The sequence below is a fragment of the Eublepharis macularius genome, chromosome 10 (genome assembly GCF_028583425.1).
Source record: "Eublepharis macularius isolate TG4126 chromosome 10, MPM_Emac_v1.0, whole genome shotgun sequence".
In the NCBI taxonomy this organism is placed as follows: Eukaryota; Metazoa; Chordata; class Lepidosauria; order Squamata; family Eublepharidae; genus Eublepharis; species Eublepharis macularius.
Window position 1 is genome coordinate 29,532,629 of NC_072799.1, and position 14,425 is coordinate 29,547,053.

Below are 14,425 nucleotides of genomic sequence, written 5' to 3' on the forward strand. Positions count from 1 at the left end.
GGCAGTAAGGGAAGCCGCATGGAAAAGAATGGCCTCATACTCTGAGGAGCAAATTGGGCCCCACGCCATACTCAAACCTCTCAAGATAGCAGGGGAAATGGGTTGCCTAGTATCAGGTCGAGATCCTACCTCCCTAGACCACCCCTCCAACATTTTCCGTACCCTAAAATCCCCCGTAACTTCCGGGAAACCCCGAGCCTTACTAACGAAGGCCAGGGCAGCCAAAAGCCCACGAATGGACTTCACCGCCAGGCCAGCCCTTTTCCTTTCCACGCAGAACTGCATCAGGTGTTCCGCCGGAATGGGCCAGTGTTGCTCCAAACCAGCTTCCAGCCAGAAGCTGGCAAACTGTTGCACCGCGCGATCATACGACCTTCTGGTGCTAGGAGCGATGGCTAGTCGGATGGCCCTGCGTGCTTCGGCCCTCCAAGAATCCACAGCTCCGAGGGTATCCGGACCGGCAAGGCGTCGGCATCTGGGGCCAATTGACGGAACCTCTCCATCTGCCGGCGAGACAGAGCGTCCGCCACCCCATTGTCTAGACCGGGAATGTGCCTCGCCCGAAACAAGACGTTCAAACGAAGGCACCTGAGCGTAAACGGCCTGACCAGCCGCATGACCCTGGGCGACCGGGATGACAATGAGTTAATAACCTGGACCACAGCCATGTTGTCACACCAAAAGTGGACTACATGATTGGCCAGCTCTTCCCCCCACAGCCATACCGCAACCAGAATTGGAAAAAATTCCAGAAACGTCAGATCCTTGAGAATATCGCCGTCATGCCATGCGGCGGGCCAGGGCTCCGCGCACCAGTGCCCCCGAAAGTAAACCCCAAATCCCACTGATCCAGCGGCATCTGAGGACACACGCAGCTCCGCTTCAAGAAGCAGATCATCTCGCCAAAAGGTGACCCCATTAAAGGAGGTAAGAAACTCCTCCCAAACCCTAAGGTCATCCTTGATCCCATGTGACAGCCGGATCCTGTGGTGTGGGAGCCGAAGTCCGGCCATCGCGTCACAAAGCCGCCGCAAGAAAGGGCTCCCTGGCGCCACCGCCTTGCAGGCAAAATTTAGGTGGCCCACCAACTGCTGAAGTTCGAGCAAGGAAGCCTTCCTTTTATCCTTGAGCGCCGCCAAGCGTGCTCTAAGCTCAACCACCTTTGCCATTGGGAGACGGAAAGTCTGCTGAACGGTATCAATTTCGATACCCAGGTAACTCAAAACCTGGGTGGGGCCTTCAGTCTTTTCGTGAGCTAGGGGAACACCCAGCTCCCCCGCCAAAGCTATGAAGCCAGCCAGCAACCGTTCGCATTGGCCGGACCCCTGTGGTCCACAAAAAATAAAATCATCCAAATAGTGGGCGGAGTCACGGCAGTACTGCCTGTGACGCAATGCCCACTCCAGAAAGGTACTAAATTTCTCAAAGGCCGAACAGGAAACTGAGCATCCCATAGGGAGGGCTCTGTCCATGTAGAACTGGCCATCAAAGGAGAATCCTAGCAACTCAAAATCCAATGGATGGACAGGTAAAAGACGAAAGGCCGACTTAATGTCGCATTTCGCCATTTCCGCCCCAATACCATTGCGCTTCACCATAGCCACCGCCTCGTCAAAGGACGTATACCGAACCGAGCACAAGTGCTCGGGGATGGCATCATTAACAGACCCACCTCTGGGAAAGGACAGGTGGTGAATTAAGCGATACTCCCCAGCAGCTTTCTTGGGTACTACTCCCAATGGGGAGACCCTCAAATTGGGGACTGGAGGGGAATGGAAAGGGCCCAACACTCTCCCCTCAACACATTCCTTCCTAATTTTCTGCCTAACCACCTCCTCCATGCCAACCACCGAATGCAGGTTGGATGACATGAAGGGGGCCCGAGGGCCCTGAAAAGGTATCCTAAAACCAAAACTAAACCCCTCTAACAAAAACTGAGCGGATTCCTTATCCGGATATCCTTGCAACAACTTATGGAGGACCCTCAGCTTTATGGGCGTTGGACCCCTTTTCAGCTGAAGGCTTCCACTGTCCGCCACCGGGCCGAGAACCACCTCCTCGCGGACGGGGGCGAGGACAAGCTGAGAAGGCATGGGGGCCTTTGCACCTGGGGCACTCGTGCCGAAACCCACACCCCCTCCTGGCGCACACCCCCTGGTAAGCAAAGTCCCAGCAAAGCAGCCGGGGCTGAACCGGCTGCCCCGCAGAGGTGCGGGAGCCAGGAGGGGAGGAGAGACGCTGTACCAAGTGCCCGCTGTCTGACCTGTCGCCCAGATTGGGCTTGGCAGGTGCCATAAGCTGCAGCCAAAGCTGCTGGTGAATGCGGTCCCAGGGTAGCGTGGGATCTACCGCAGCTCGCATACGGAACTCTTCGTCGTACTGCATCCAAGCAGCCCCGACGAACTCCGTATGTGCCCGATAGACTATATCAATGTATTGGAACAGAGGGGCAGCCCTCTGAGGTTGGGCACGCGCGATTACCCCCGCATAAATTAACATCCCCGGCAACCAATTCGCCCAGGTACGGTCAATTTTCCGCCGTTTTAGCCGTTCCTTATCACGGTCATCCATGTCCTCCTTATCCTTCTTTTCCAGCTCACGGAAAAGGAGGGTAAAGACGTCCACGAATTCGCCCCGCAAAATCTTGTCCCTAGTGGCGGGCGTCAAGTGGTCACCTAATGGCAACGCAGTATCTCCGAACGGCATGGCCCTGTAGGGCATAACCCCCAAGGCAGGGTAATAGGGAATACCAGCGGCCGGGGGCCACATCCACTGTGGCTGCCCAAAAGCATGGTTGCCCACAGCATGGCTCGACACACCCGCCTGAGCCACCCCGGGAGCTGGAGACCCCGCCCCGACCTGCAATGACGGGGACTGGGAGCCCCATAATTGCCAAGGGACAGGGCCGCTCTGAGCCCCCTGGTACATGTAACCAGGCCAGGGCTGCAAGCCCCCTACCGGGTTAACCTGAGACCCAGCTCCCTGCGATGGAGGGATCCAGCTGGATGGCCCGGGAACACTGACTGGACCCCAAGGCCAAGTGTAAGAAGCGTGTGGTGCAGGCGGCTTACCATCCCCTTCCGGTTGGTCCACTACCACCGCAACAGGCGGCTCCTCCGCTGACTCCGTGGTAGCCTGTGCTTCCAGCTCCACGGCCCCTCCAGGTTCACTGCCACCAGACCGACCTTCCGCTGCACCGGCCGCCTCCACGGAACCTTCAAGAGCGGACAGACGATTTAAGACATCCCTCTGAAAAGTGGCAGAGGAGACCCGCTTAGAGGCCCTCTGCGCCCTAGAGGCAGCAGGCTGCCCATAGCCCGCCCCTTTACTTCTCTCAAGAGCAGCCAACTTGGCCAGAATTTCTTGCCTTGCAGCTTCCCCCTCATCCTCATCAGATGAGGACGCAGGCAACCCGCGCCCAGCAGCGGGGCGTTTAGCAGGCTGCTTGCCTTTACTCACACCCACCCCCTTCTTGGGCGGCATGGCTAAGAAGGAAGCAAAGGGCAGAAACCACCCACGCCAACTGGACCCTCCGGATAGAAACCAGAAAGAAGGGGGGGGGGGCAAACAAGCCTGAAGCAAGTTAACAAGCCAGCACCACTCCAGCTCCCCACCCTCAGTACTCGCACTCTCTCTATATATAGGATAGCCACTGATGCCTAAGTATCAGTTATTGCAATCCCCTAGCAAGGTGGGAAGGGGGGGAATATGGGGGGGGAGGCTACACTGACCCAGCTGGCGCACAAAGCCGCCCTGAGCCAACCCAAACCGAGGCAGAAAACCCCGAACCCAGGGCCAGAAATAAGGGGGGGGGGAGAGTCTGAATGGGAGGCCCAACAGCAAATGCCCCAGCAGAGGCACGGCAGGCGTGCGTGGCGCGCACGGGCTGAAAACACCCTCCCCGAGAAAGCAAGCCCCAGGGAAAAAACCCTGCTGCGGCCGGAGCCGCCGGATGGAGAGGCCGCTGAGGCCGGGATGCCGCTGATCTCCAGACGCCGCCGCTGAAGCTCCTGGGCCCACCCGCACAGCCGCTCCAAAGGGAAAGCACCCGAACGTGCTTCCCAACTCCCGGGCAGTGCCCCCGGGGCTTAAAGGCCCGCACGGCCTAGCCTCCGCTCCTTGCAAGCCGGGGAAGCCAAGGGACGCTCCCTTTCCCACGAGCTTGCAAAGTCAACTGCGCCACAGAGGAGGCAGGGGCCGGCTCAAAACTGCCGGCCACGCCTCCCCATATCCCCGGATGCAGGGAGGTCCGCCCGCTTTTTCCAGGCGCGAGGGCAAAGGACGGCACCCGGGTAAGCGCGCGCACACGCCCCCGGGAGGTGCCGATTTGGTATGAACCATAGGTCCATGAAGAAACTAAACTCACCAAGGCATACTTAAAAGGGAATAGATGCACATGACATTTATCGATATCGTTGATACTGATCACATTGGCATCTCACCCTCCCTCCAAAGAGCTTAGGAGAGTGTACATGGAGATTATCTTGTTTTAGCCTCACAACAACCTTGTGAAGTAGATTAGGTTGTGACTTAATGGGTTGGATCTCATGGAGAGTTTCCAAGGACAGAAGGGATTTCTGTCTGTGGAGCGTGACTTTCTCACCTCTCCCTCCTTACTTCTGCTCCCCAAATACCCCCTGAAATGCTGCTGCTGTAGGACAAGGGATGCCTCCCCACAAACGTCCCCACGGGAACAGCCTGGGAGGCTGGAAGTCTGCAGTGCACGGGAGAATAAGCAAAATTGGCTCTTCTTTCTGCCCAAAGGAAATTCTCTGTGGCTGTTATTATCAAGGTTCAGCAGGGATCTGAATCCAAGTCAACCTGGTCTAACACTATGTTTGTTGCAAACTGAGGGTTCAGCTGACAGTACGAGTTACAGGAATGATGTTCCAGATATTTTTCTTAATTTAATTTGCAGGTGCCGAGAGACAGATTAAAATCTTGATAGTTGCAGAAGGTTCTCTTCAACATAGTAGTTAAATAGTTGGGCTGTGCATCAGAACTTTGCTAGTTTGAACTGTGGCAGTTTGAGAATTTTTAAAGAAAAATAAGGATAAGAGAGAGAGAGGGGATCTTACCATATAGGGGAAATGTAACTATAATCTAAGCTAGTATAAGGGTTAGAGGAATTTTTTTTCAGAGTATATGAACAAGGGTATAGTCAAATAAATATACTAATGGGGTATACTATATATACTATATATACTATATTATGTTAGTGGATCAGATTGTATATTATATAATGACTGTGTAATATGGTGTTGTGTGCTGTGCCACATTGGTGGCAGGGCACACAGCAGGGGTTTTAATACATATTATATTGACAGTAGTATATTTGATAGAATATATGTTTAAAAGAAATAGAATATGTTTAAACTAAGATTTTTGTTATATATTATATTATATTATATTATACTGGTCTGCTATATTGAGGGGTATAGGATGTATACTATATTGATAGTATAATCGATAGATGTATATTATATTGACAGAATATTTGATAGTATAATTGATAGAAGTATACTATATTGATAGGATATTTGATATATATGATAGAATATCTGGAAAAAAATTTAGAATGTGCTTAGAGTAAAGGACTTTATTAAGTTAAAAAGAGGGGTTAAGGGTTGGAAAGCTGTTGGAAGTCGATAGGGAGGGGGGAGGAAAAGGGTGGGGGATAGGGTTAATTAGATATTGAAGGAATGTATGTATTAAATTTGACAAGTATACTCACCAATAAAATCTTTTTTTTTTAAAAAAAAGAACTTTGCTAGTTTGACTCCCATTACTGCCATGAGCTCAGCAGGTGGCTTGGAGTAAGTGACTCCTTTCAGCCCCAGCTCCCCAGCTGTATTGCGGGGATAATAATAACAATACTGACTTTGTTCACTGCTCTGAGTGGGCACTAACCTGTCTAGAAGAGTGGTATATAAGCACACTATTACTATTATTATGAAATGGCCCCAGGGAGGTACTATTTGCCCTGTTGTAGCTACTATCGATACCTGTATGGTTCCCAGCAAGGCACACGGCAACTTCCTGGGGTCATTTTAGATCAGGAAATGGATGCAGAAGAGAAGGTTTAACCCCACACACACTTCCCTCATGCTGTGCTCCTCCTTAGAATTAAACCACACATACCTGAGAAGTAAATTTAAAACAACATTAGGAACTCCAACGGAGTTACTCCATTCATGGAAATCTCATCATCATGTGTAGCTGAGCTCATCTGACTCCCTGTCATTGCGGTAGGTCTCATTTTTAGGCCTTGCATATATTGATCTGCTTATTTAGGATTTCAGTATGGATTGCCTCAAGAACTGTCCTACTCTGCTGTCAGTTATTATTATTATAATACCACCAAGGAAACAGTCATAAATCAGACCTTCATTGCATTAGGTGTTAAAGGGATTGATTTCTCCCATTTCTGGAGTGACGTAGCTATCTTCAGAGCCGACACAAAGAAAGTTGTGTCTGATGTGGGACAAAAGAAACGTTTAACAATCTTCCCTGTTGATGCCACTCAGGGCTTTTTTTCTGGGAAAAGGGTTGGTGGAACTCAGTGGGTTGCCCTCGGAGAAAATGGTCACATGGCTGGTGGCCCCACCTCCTGATCTCCAGACAGAGGGGAGCTAAAATTGCCCTCCGCGCCGCCGGCATGGAGGGCAATCTAACCCCCCCCTCCCTCTGTCTGGAGATCAGGGGGCGGGGCCACCAGCCATGTGATCATTTTCAAGAGGTTCCAGAACTCCGTTCCACCGCGTTCCCACTGAAAAAAAGCCCTGATCCCACTAGATCTTTCAGTGGCCGTTGACATAGTTGACCACTCCATTATCATCCACTGGCTTGATTATGGAGTCGGTGTTAAGGGCATAGCTTTTAGTGGCTTTGCTCTTGTCTGACTGGACACAAAGAGTCTCCCCTGGAAGTGCAGAAACAGCTGGATGGGATTTGTCTTGTAGTGTGCCATAGGCTTCTACTCTCCCACCCATGCTATAGATATATACAGAGAGAGAGGGAGACAGACAGACAGACAGACAGATATTTGAGGCTACTAAATGAATTGCCTGGAGATGATACCCAGCACTGTATTTCATTATCCAAGCCTGTAGATATGCCTGTCTTGGTTCTGAACTGGTGCTTTAAGGCTGTTATCAGGTGGCTAAGGCAGAACAAGCTGAAGCGGAATCCAGGTAAGACAGAGGTATCACTAGTCAGGAAGGCTGAAATTCTAGAGGGATTAAATCCACTTGTCATGGATGGAGTGAAGTTGGCTTTTTCAGAGCAGTTTAAGAGCTTAGGGGTGTCCATAGACCCTGCCCTGCTCTTTGAAAAGCAGGTTCTCATGGTGGCGAGCACCTTTTATCAGCTGTATCTGGTTTGCCAACTGTCTCATTACCTAGACTCAGCCTATCTGGTCATGTTGATCCATGCTTCTGTATCCTCTCAGTTGGATTACTGCAATGTGCTCTATGTGGGGCTGCCCTTGAAAATAACCCAGAAACTACAAGTGGTCTAGAATGTGACAGCCTACCTATTGTCAAGGGCCAGGCTCTGGGAACATATATTGCCCATTTAAAAACAACCACATTGGTTGCCAGTCTGTTTCCAAGTTTCATTCAAGGTGCTGGTTACGAGTGACCTTTAAAGCCCTTCACAATCTGGGGTTCACATATTTGAAGGACTGTCTCTTTCCATATGTCCCTGTGCAGATGGTTGTGGCCTTCAGGCAGCCATCTGCTAGTGAGCCCACCTGTCAGTGTGGCCTGTCTGCATCGACCAGAGTCCCAGCCTTTTCCATTGTGGCCCCTACTCTGTGGAATGGGCTCCCTGAAGAGGTGAAGGAAGCTCCCACCTCAGAAATGTTTAGGAGGCACTGCAAGGCCTGTCTGTTTGCCAGGGCTTTTGAGGGGGGTTGAATGACAGGCACATGGGGGGGGGAGGATTTGGGGACTGTTATTTTATTTTGATTTTAACTGTAAATGTTTTTAATCTTTTACTGTAAACCAGGGCTCATTTCAAGGGGGAACACACAGGAACACAGTTCTGGCAGTTCCCCAAAGAGGTCACATGTCAGGTGGCCCCGCCCACCTGACTCGGCCATTTGGGGCCCATTTCAGCATGGATTGGGGCCGAAACGGCCCGGATCGGGCCTCTGACAGGTGGTGGATCACTCTCCCGCTCATCAGTAGCCTGATCCTGACCATTTTGGGCCCCTTTTCTGCCATTTTCAGCCCCCTTTTGCTATTTGGGGCCCAATTTCGGCCCTGAAAGGCCAGGATTGGGTACAAAACAGCCAGGATAGGTGATGTCAGGGGGTGTGGCATATGCAAATCAGTTATGCTAAGAACACACTTCCGGTGATGGTAAGGGGCATGGCATATGCTAATGAGTTATGCTAATGAGTTATACTAATGAGTTCCTCCAGCTCTTTTTCTACGAAATGACCCCTGCTGTAAACCCCCTTAAACTATGAGGAAAGGCGGGGTAAAATGTTTTAATAAATAAATCTGAGTAACACTGAAGACACACAAAGTCTCTTATAGTTACTGACAGTTGAGTTTAAACAAAATGTTGTGTGTGTGCAGCATGGCGTGAGTAACTTCTTCTGTCTGGCCATCCTCACATTTAAATCTGACCTGAGTTGTACCAAATGGGCTGAATTTAAATTTTAGAGGGGCTCAAGTTCGTTGCAACTAAAGGTGGAGTGCATATTCACAGTGCATGTTTTATTTTTGAAATATTTTAAAATATTACCATTTGGGCATGAGAACCGTCGAAGCAGAATCCAAGTTGTCAGCTGTCAAATACTGATTAGAATTGCATGCCTATTAAATGCTATAAGGTGAAAATGTAACAAACAAATGCTATATAGTGATAAAGGTCTGGCAAATAATGTCAACTATGATATCCTAATGACTTTCTATACAGCATGTCAGTGGAAGTTTATCAGGGATTTTCACAGAGAAGAACTATTGATGCATCTATTTATCTATCAATCTGTTTAGGGAATTTATATCCACCTCTCCAGTGACCTGATCGAGGCATTTCACAAGGAAAAACAATACCATAAAACCATAACAACAAGAAGAACATAAAACAGCTTTAAAAAGATAAAATTCCTCAGCTTGGATAACAACGTATGTTTTGGCGTGGTGCCAACAGTGGATATTCAAGCACTTGGAAGGCACCAGAAGTTTCCAAATTGAAAAGTGCAAAGAAAAATTTTGAGAATACTTTTTGGGAGCAGTATAGCTATGATTAGAGATTTTAAAAATTTACCCCATTTCTCCCTATGGGATTTAAGCCTTATTACTTTTCTCTAGTTTGAGATCTCGTTTTTTGTAAAGAAGCAGGTTATGAAATTAACCTATAGTAATCCAGTTTTGCTAAAAGGTAGTTGGATTCAGGGCAGATTTGTGGGGCTGATTTTTTTTACCTAGTAACATTTTCGTAGTAGTTTAAATATGGTGTTTTCATGAAGAAGCCTTCATAATGAAATTTTCAAAGTTTTCACATCAAGAATTTTTTAAATGATCTTTTAAAATGGGGCTTTGTCTTTTTATTCCTTAAACAAAGTTGCATATCTATGACATCTGAAAGTATCCAAACAATTTTTGCCTTTGTCAACTTTTAAAATGCATCAGACGGGACCTATAAAATGAAATTTAAAAACCCAAAGTATGGCACTCACTCTACCCACCATGTCTTCTGTGAAAAGTCCAATGAAATATATAGAAACTGTGCATGAGCATTCTTGGCTTAACCGGTGCTCGTGAGAGAAAATTTCCTACTGGATCATATCCACAGTTTGGAGGGAAAGGATTAAATGGAAAAAAAGTACTCTAGAAGTCTAAAAACAGGTTAGATGGGATGTCAGAATTCAGCCATCATGACTGAAGAATGGGAGAGAAATGTAAGGGGAGAGAACTGCAAGATGAAAACGCAAGACCTTTATAAATGAAATCCTAGATAGATAGCTCTTACAGCAAAACAAAGTAGGGTCTGCTGCAGGCCTGGACTGGGATGTTAAAGCACTCCTGGGGCATGCTGAGCTACAGAGTTGCCAACTCTGGGTTGGAAAATTCCCAGAGATTTTGAGAGCTGAGCCTGGGGATGGCAAGTTTCAGGGAGGGGAGGATGCTCAGAGAGGCAAAATGTTATTGGGTCCACCTTTCAAAGCAGCCTTTTTCTCCAGGTGAACTGATCTCTGTTGTCTTAAGATTGGTTTTAATTCCAGGAGATCTCCAGGCCTCACCTGTTGGTTGACAACCCTGCTGAGCCATGAGGACCCCAGAGAGCTGGCAGTGCTACTTGGGACTGAGAGGTTTGGATCCAGGCCATTGTGATGATCATATAAAGCATAGCCGACTGAATCCCACTCTCGGCAGTCTGTAAACACACTGAGCGGGTTCAGAACCAAACAAATAGACGGTGGCTGCATCCGGTTGTCAGGATGTTTGTCCATGATGAACACCTCTGCAGCTTGTTCTCATGCTTGTGTGCTCTCTGGTCCCTCACCCTTCTCTCTTCCCTTAATACGCAAAATGGGATTTAAAGCTGTTGTACATCAGGGCTCCCCAATCCGACCAGCACAGCAGCTAATTGGAGGTTAGCCCCTTCGGCAGCACTTCTGAGTGCTGCCAAAGACTCTGAAGGAGGTTTTGGCACCCAGGCCAAAAAGTTTGCCTGCTCCTGATTTACTCTTATTTGAGTCACACCTCTCATGAAAGAGCAGGGGCCTTTTTAAATACTCTAAGCTTGGGTGTTAATGAGAAACCGTTCTGAAACTCTAAACTGAGGCTGTTAACCATTTTGCAGAGCAGCATAAGAATCAACTTCTGTCTTCTGTGCACAAACTTTGTCTCCTTCAGAGAAAACATTTTTAGGGCATTAAAAGGAAATGTGCATTTATTTCTCTTTCAGAAATCTAACAAAGACCCTCCTCCCTCCAAAATATACTTTGCATTTATGTGCCCCCCCTACCCCAGAACTTTTTCTTCCAGCACTGCCACTGGACAGCAAGAAGTGGATAACCAGGGCCCAAGGGCCATCTAAGCTATCAGCAAAAACATCAGGAAACCATGCACTATGGGATTTAACACATCATCATTTCAAAATGCATATGAACAAGGCTCCTTTCTTGTCATTCAATTTGACGCAAATCAATTCTACTTTTTACAGGTGTTGAACCAAACCCTTGAACTGCTGCGTAAATCATTAAGCGGCCTTCACTCTCACTTTTTAACAGGGATCCTATAAGAGAGGGACGCCACATTAATTTTACATATGATAGTAATCTTTCATGGCATTCAAACTTTCCAGCCAAGCCTTTATCTCACAGCCAGTTCTAACTCCAACTTTTGTAAAAAAAAAAATCTTTCACAATAACAACATATTTAGAAATAGCCTTTGAATAGCGATATATAGAATATGTGTGGGGAAAGTATCACAAGAGTTTCAGGAATCCATTTGCTAAGTGTGACAGAGAAAAACAACTGTTGAGAAGATCAAAACCATTACAGCGCCATTTGTAGGGGGCGAGGAACAAAAAAGGTTCTCTATGAGCAGAACCACAAGTGACAAAAGGCACAGATTGGACACTTGTCTGCTTCCCCCAAGTTTTGATGGGGAATGTAGGCAGCTTGGCGGAATGTTGGACAAGTGACAGTTGAAAAGTCCATTGGACAGCAGTCAGAGAGCGAAGCTGCGAGACCAGGATGCCTACATTTCCCATCAAAACTTGAGGGAAGCAGATAAGTGTCCAATCTGTGCCTTTTGTCACTTGTGGTTCTGCTCTATGTTAGCTGAGTGCAAAATAAAGCAGTGAAGTTACACTGTGCTGATTAAAGAGGCAAAAAGTTTATTTGAGGAAATACATACTTGATAGTGAAGAGAAGAGAGAGAGAGAGAGGTTCCTTGCTATCTGACTACATCTCGTAGAGAGAGGGTGAAGTGAAGCAGGAGAGAGAAGAAGCAGGATATTGCCCTGTTTAGCCCAATAGGAGAAAAGACAAGGAAATGACCCCCCCCCAGGAAACAAGAGAGATGCTGCCCTCACTGTCCTAACTAAGGGATCCTTGCTGCCCCCTGCATAGAAGGCTCTTCTTCCTTCTTGCTGCTGCAGCACACCAGACATTGCTATTTCCAACACTCTATAGATTGCCAGACTCCAGGTGGGGCCTGAAGCTCTCCTGGAATTCCAGCTGATCTCCAGACAACAAAGATCAGTTCCCCTGGAGAAAATGGACACTTTTGAGGCTGGACTCTATGGCATTATACCCTCCAGGGTTCCCTCCTCTCCCCCCAACCCCACCTTTCCCAGGCTTCACCCTCAAATCTCCAGGAATTTCCCGTCCTGGAGATGGCAACCTTAGGCAGATATCAATAAATGGGACTAAATGAGCTGCAACTTTAATGGAAAAATAAGACATATATACATTTGCTCAGATCAGCATGGAGGGGTTCGCTCCTGACCTTCTCACTGAGAAATGGGAGGCTGGCATGCAGAGACCAGGCGAAAGCTCCCACCACAGCACGGCTCTGACCCTTTTAGGGAGAGAAAAGGGAGAGGCAGATTTTCCAACGTCTGGAGGTTCTTTTGGTTGCACTGCACCTTCACCACTGGCCAGCGGTCCCACTTTTGTGTCACTTCAGTGCCCAGCTATCTAGGACTCTGGGCTGGGAAATTCCTGGAGATGCTGCGGGTGGAGCCTGGGGAGGGTGGACAGAGTTCACCCTCCGAAGCAGCCATTTTCTCCAGGGGGACTGAGGTCTGGAGATCAGTTGTAATTCCTGGAGATCTTCAGGCACTTCCTGGAGGCTGGCAACCCTACTGCTATTCCTAATCGCTCATTCAAGGTGGCCCTCCTATTCCATCCCTCGTCCATACTGTCTTTTGGTCACGGGAAGGGATCGGCCTAGCTTGTCTCCCCTCCTTCTCACCCAAATGTCTCTCAACACAAGCATTGAGGTCAACTGTTATGTCTTAAAATAGGCTTTGCGCACCTGTTCAGATAAGCGATCCCCGTTTCCTTTAAACAGTCCAAACAGAGAGAACAGGCTTTTCTACCTTCATTATAGAGGAAACGAGGTTTTTAGGGAGGGTCAAGTGACTTGTTACTGTGACATTTCCTCGTGGAGAGCTTCTCAGCCCATGCCTCCCATAATAGATTCTGGCGGTGCCACAAATCCCTCAAACCCTTGCTGACAGGGTAGAATCCAGGTGCTGAGCTGAGATCGTACTCACCAAAATGAATTACCGCTGCCAAGGACATGGTTCAGCTCATGCCTTTTAAGAATCAATGGCAGCTGCTGGTTCTCAGTGGCTGCTGATCCGCTGACTGATGCATACCTAAATCTGCAGACTGCCGGCAGTCGCTTGCCTTTGCACCCAAAATATCAGACTCTACACATAGATCCGAGGCCTCAATGACAACAACCTTGCAACAGAAGAAACAAATATCACAAAAGCTTCAGAGACTTTGCACTCAGGCGTCTTCTGAACAGGCTTATATAGTTTCCCTGTTGCTGCTGTGGCTACTGAAAAACGCAGCAGCAAAAGGGTTTCCACTAGCAGGTTTCCTCATAGTTTCCCTGCCCCAGTGTCTCAGCACTGGTCATTGAGCCCCCCCCCCACATACCACTAGGGCTTTTCCATTTTTTAAACAAAATTCGTGTTTGAAATTGTTATAGTGTTATAACATTATAGTGTTATAATATTAAAACCCTATGTGCATAAGGTTGTCAGAATTCCCAGCTTTCATTTTTTTAAAAAAGTCTCTAGCCCCTTTCATTGTAGAGACATGCCTTTCCTCTTATATCTCTACAATGAAAACAGTTTAAGGCTTACTTTTAAAAAAAAATGGAAGCTGGAAATTCAGATAATCTGATGGACTGATTGCTCTAACATTATACAATATTCAATTGCCACACAAAACAAAACAAACAAACAAAAAACCCTGATGACGGATGCTGCAGGGACAGAAAAAAATCACTGCTATGGAAAATCTGAACTTTCCCTCCCCAGAACTAGTCATTCAGGCTTTGCTGTGATCTCCCCCCCCCTCCAAAAAAAAACTTTAACAGCAAAGCAGATAAGGGAAAGATCAGAGAAAAACTGGGGAAACCCCCAAAGTTATATGAATGTATCTCAATGCTGTGAGAAGGCGGGGGGGGGGGACCCACTTTCCAACAGTGGCAGAGCCAGGGCAAATAATTAATGTGGAAACAGTCTCAGCTACTGTAATCTTGATCTCTGGCTGTGTGGATTTATGCTTCAGTGGGGTTCCAGTATCCAGAAATGCAGTTACTCTGATGGAAAAGCATTTCTATTTACCAAAAAAGGGGCAGCCATTTCTAACAGTTCCCTTCCCACTGTAGACCTTAGGGTTCTCAGCACTGCCAAGGACAATGCTGGGTGATG

General features: G+C 47.9%; 1 protein-coding gene across 1 annotated transcript; it reads right to left on the reverse strand.

Moving 5' to 3' along the window:
- Positions 1-351: 351 nt before the first annotated feature.
- LOC129336489 (uncharacterized) lies at positions 352-10,468 on the reverse strand. Its single transcript, XM_054989616.1, has 3 exons — positions 10,259-10,468; positions 3,930-4,161; positions 352-3,215 (listed from the first exon to the last, which is right to left on the reverse strand). Exons 1-3 carry the CDS (start codon positions 10,466-10,468, stop codon positions 1,972-1,974), a joined length of 1,686 nt encoding a protein of 561 aa, XP_054845591.1. The 3' UTR covers positions 352-1,971.
- Between the last annotated feature and the right edge of the window lie 3,957 nt (positions 10,469-14,425).

Coding starts and splice junctions, on each gene's coding strand:
- LOC129336489 (XM_054989616.1), bottom strand. CDS start 10,468: ATGGACAAACATCCTGACAACCGGATGCAGCCACCGTCTATTTGTTTG. Junction 4,162..10,258: donor GCAGGGTTGTCAACCAACAG/GTGAGGCCTGGA, acceptor TGACTTTGCAAG/CTCGTGGGAAAGGGAGCGTC. Junction 3,216..3,929: donor GCGGCTCCGGCCGCAGCAGG/GTTTTTTCCCTG, acceptor CCGCTCTTGAAG/GTTCCGTGGAGGCGGCCGGT.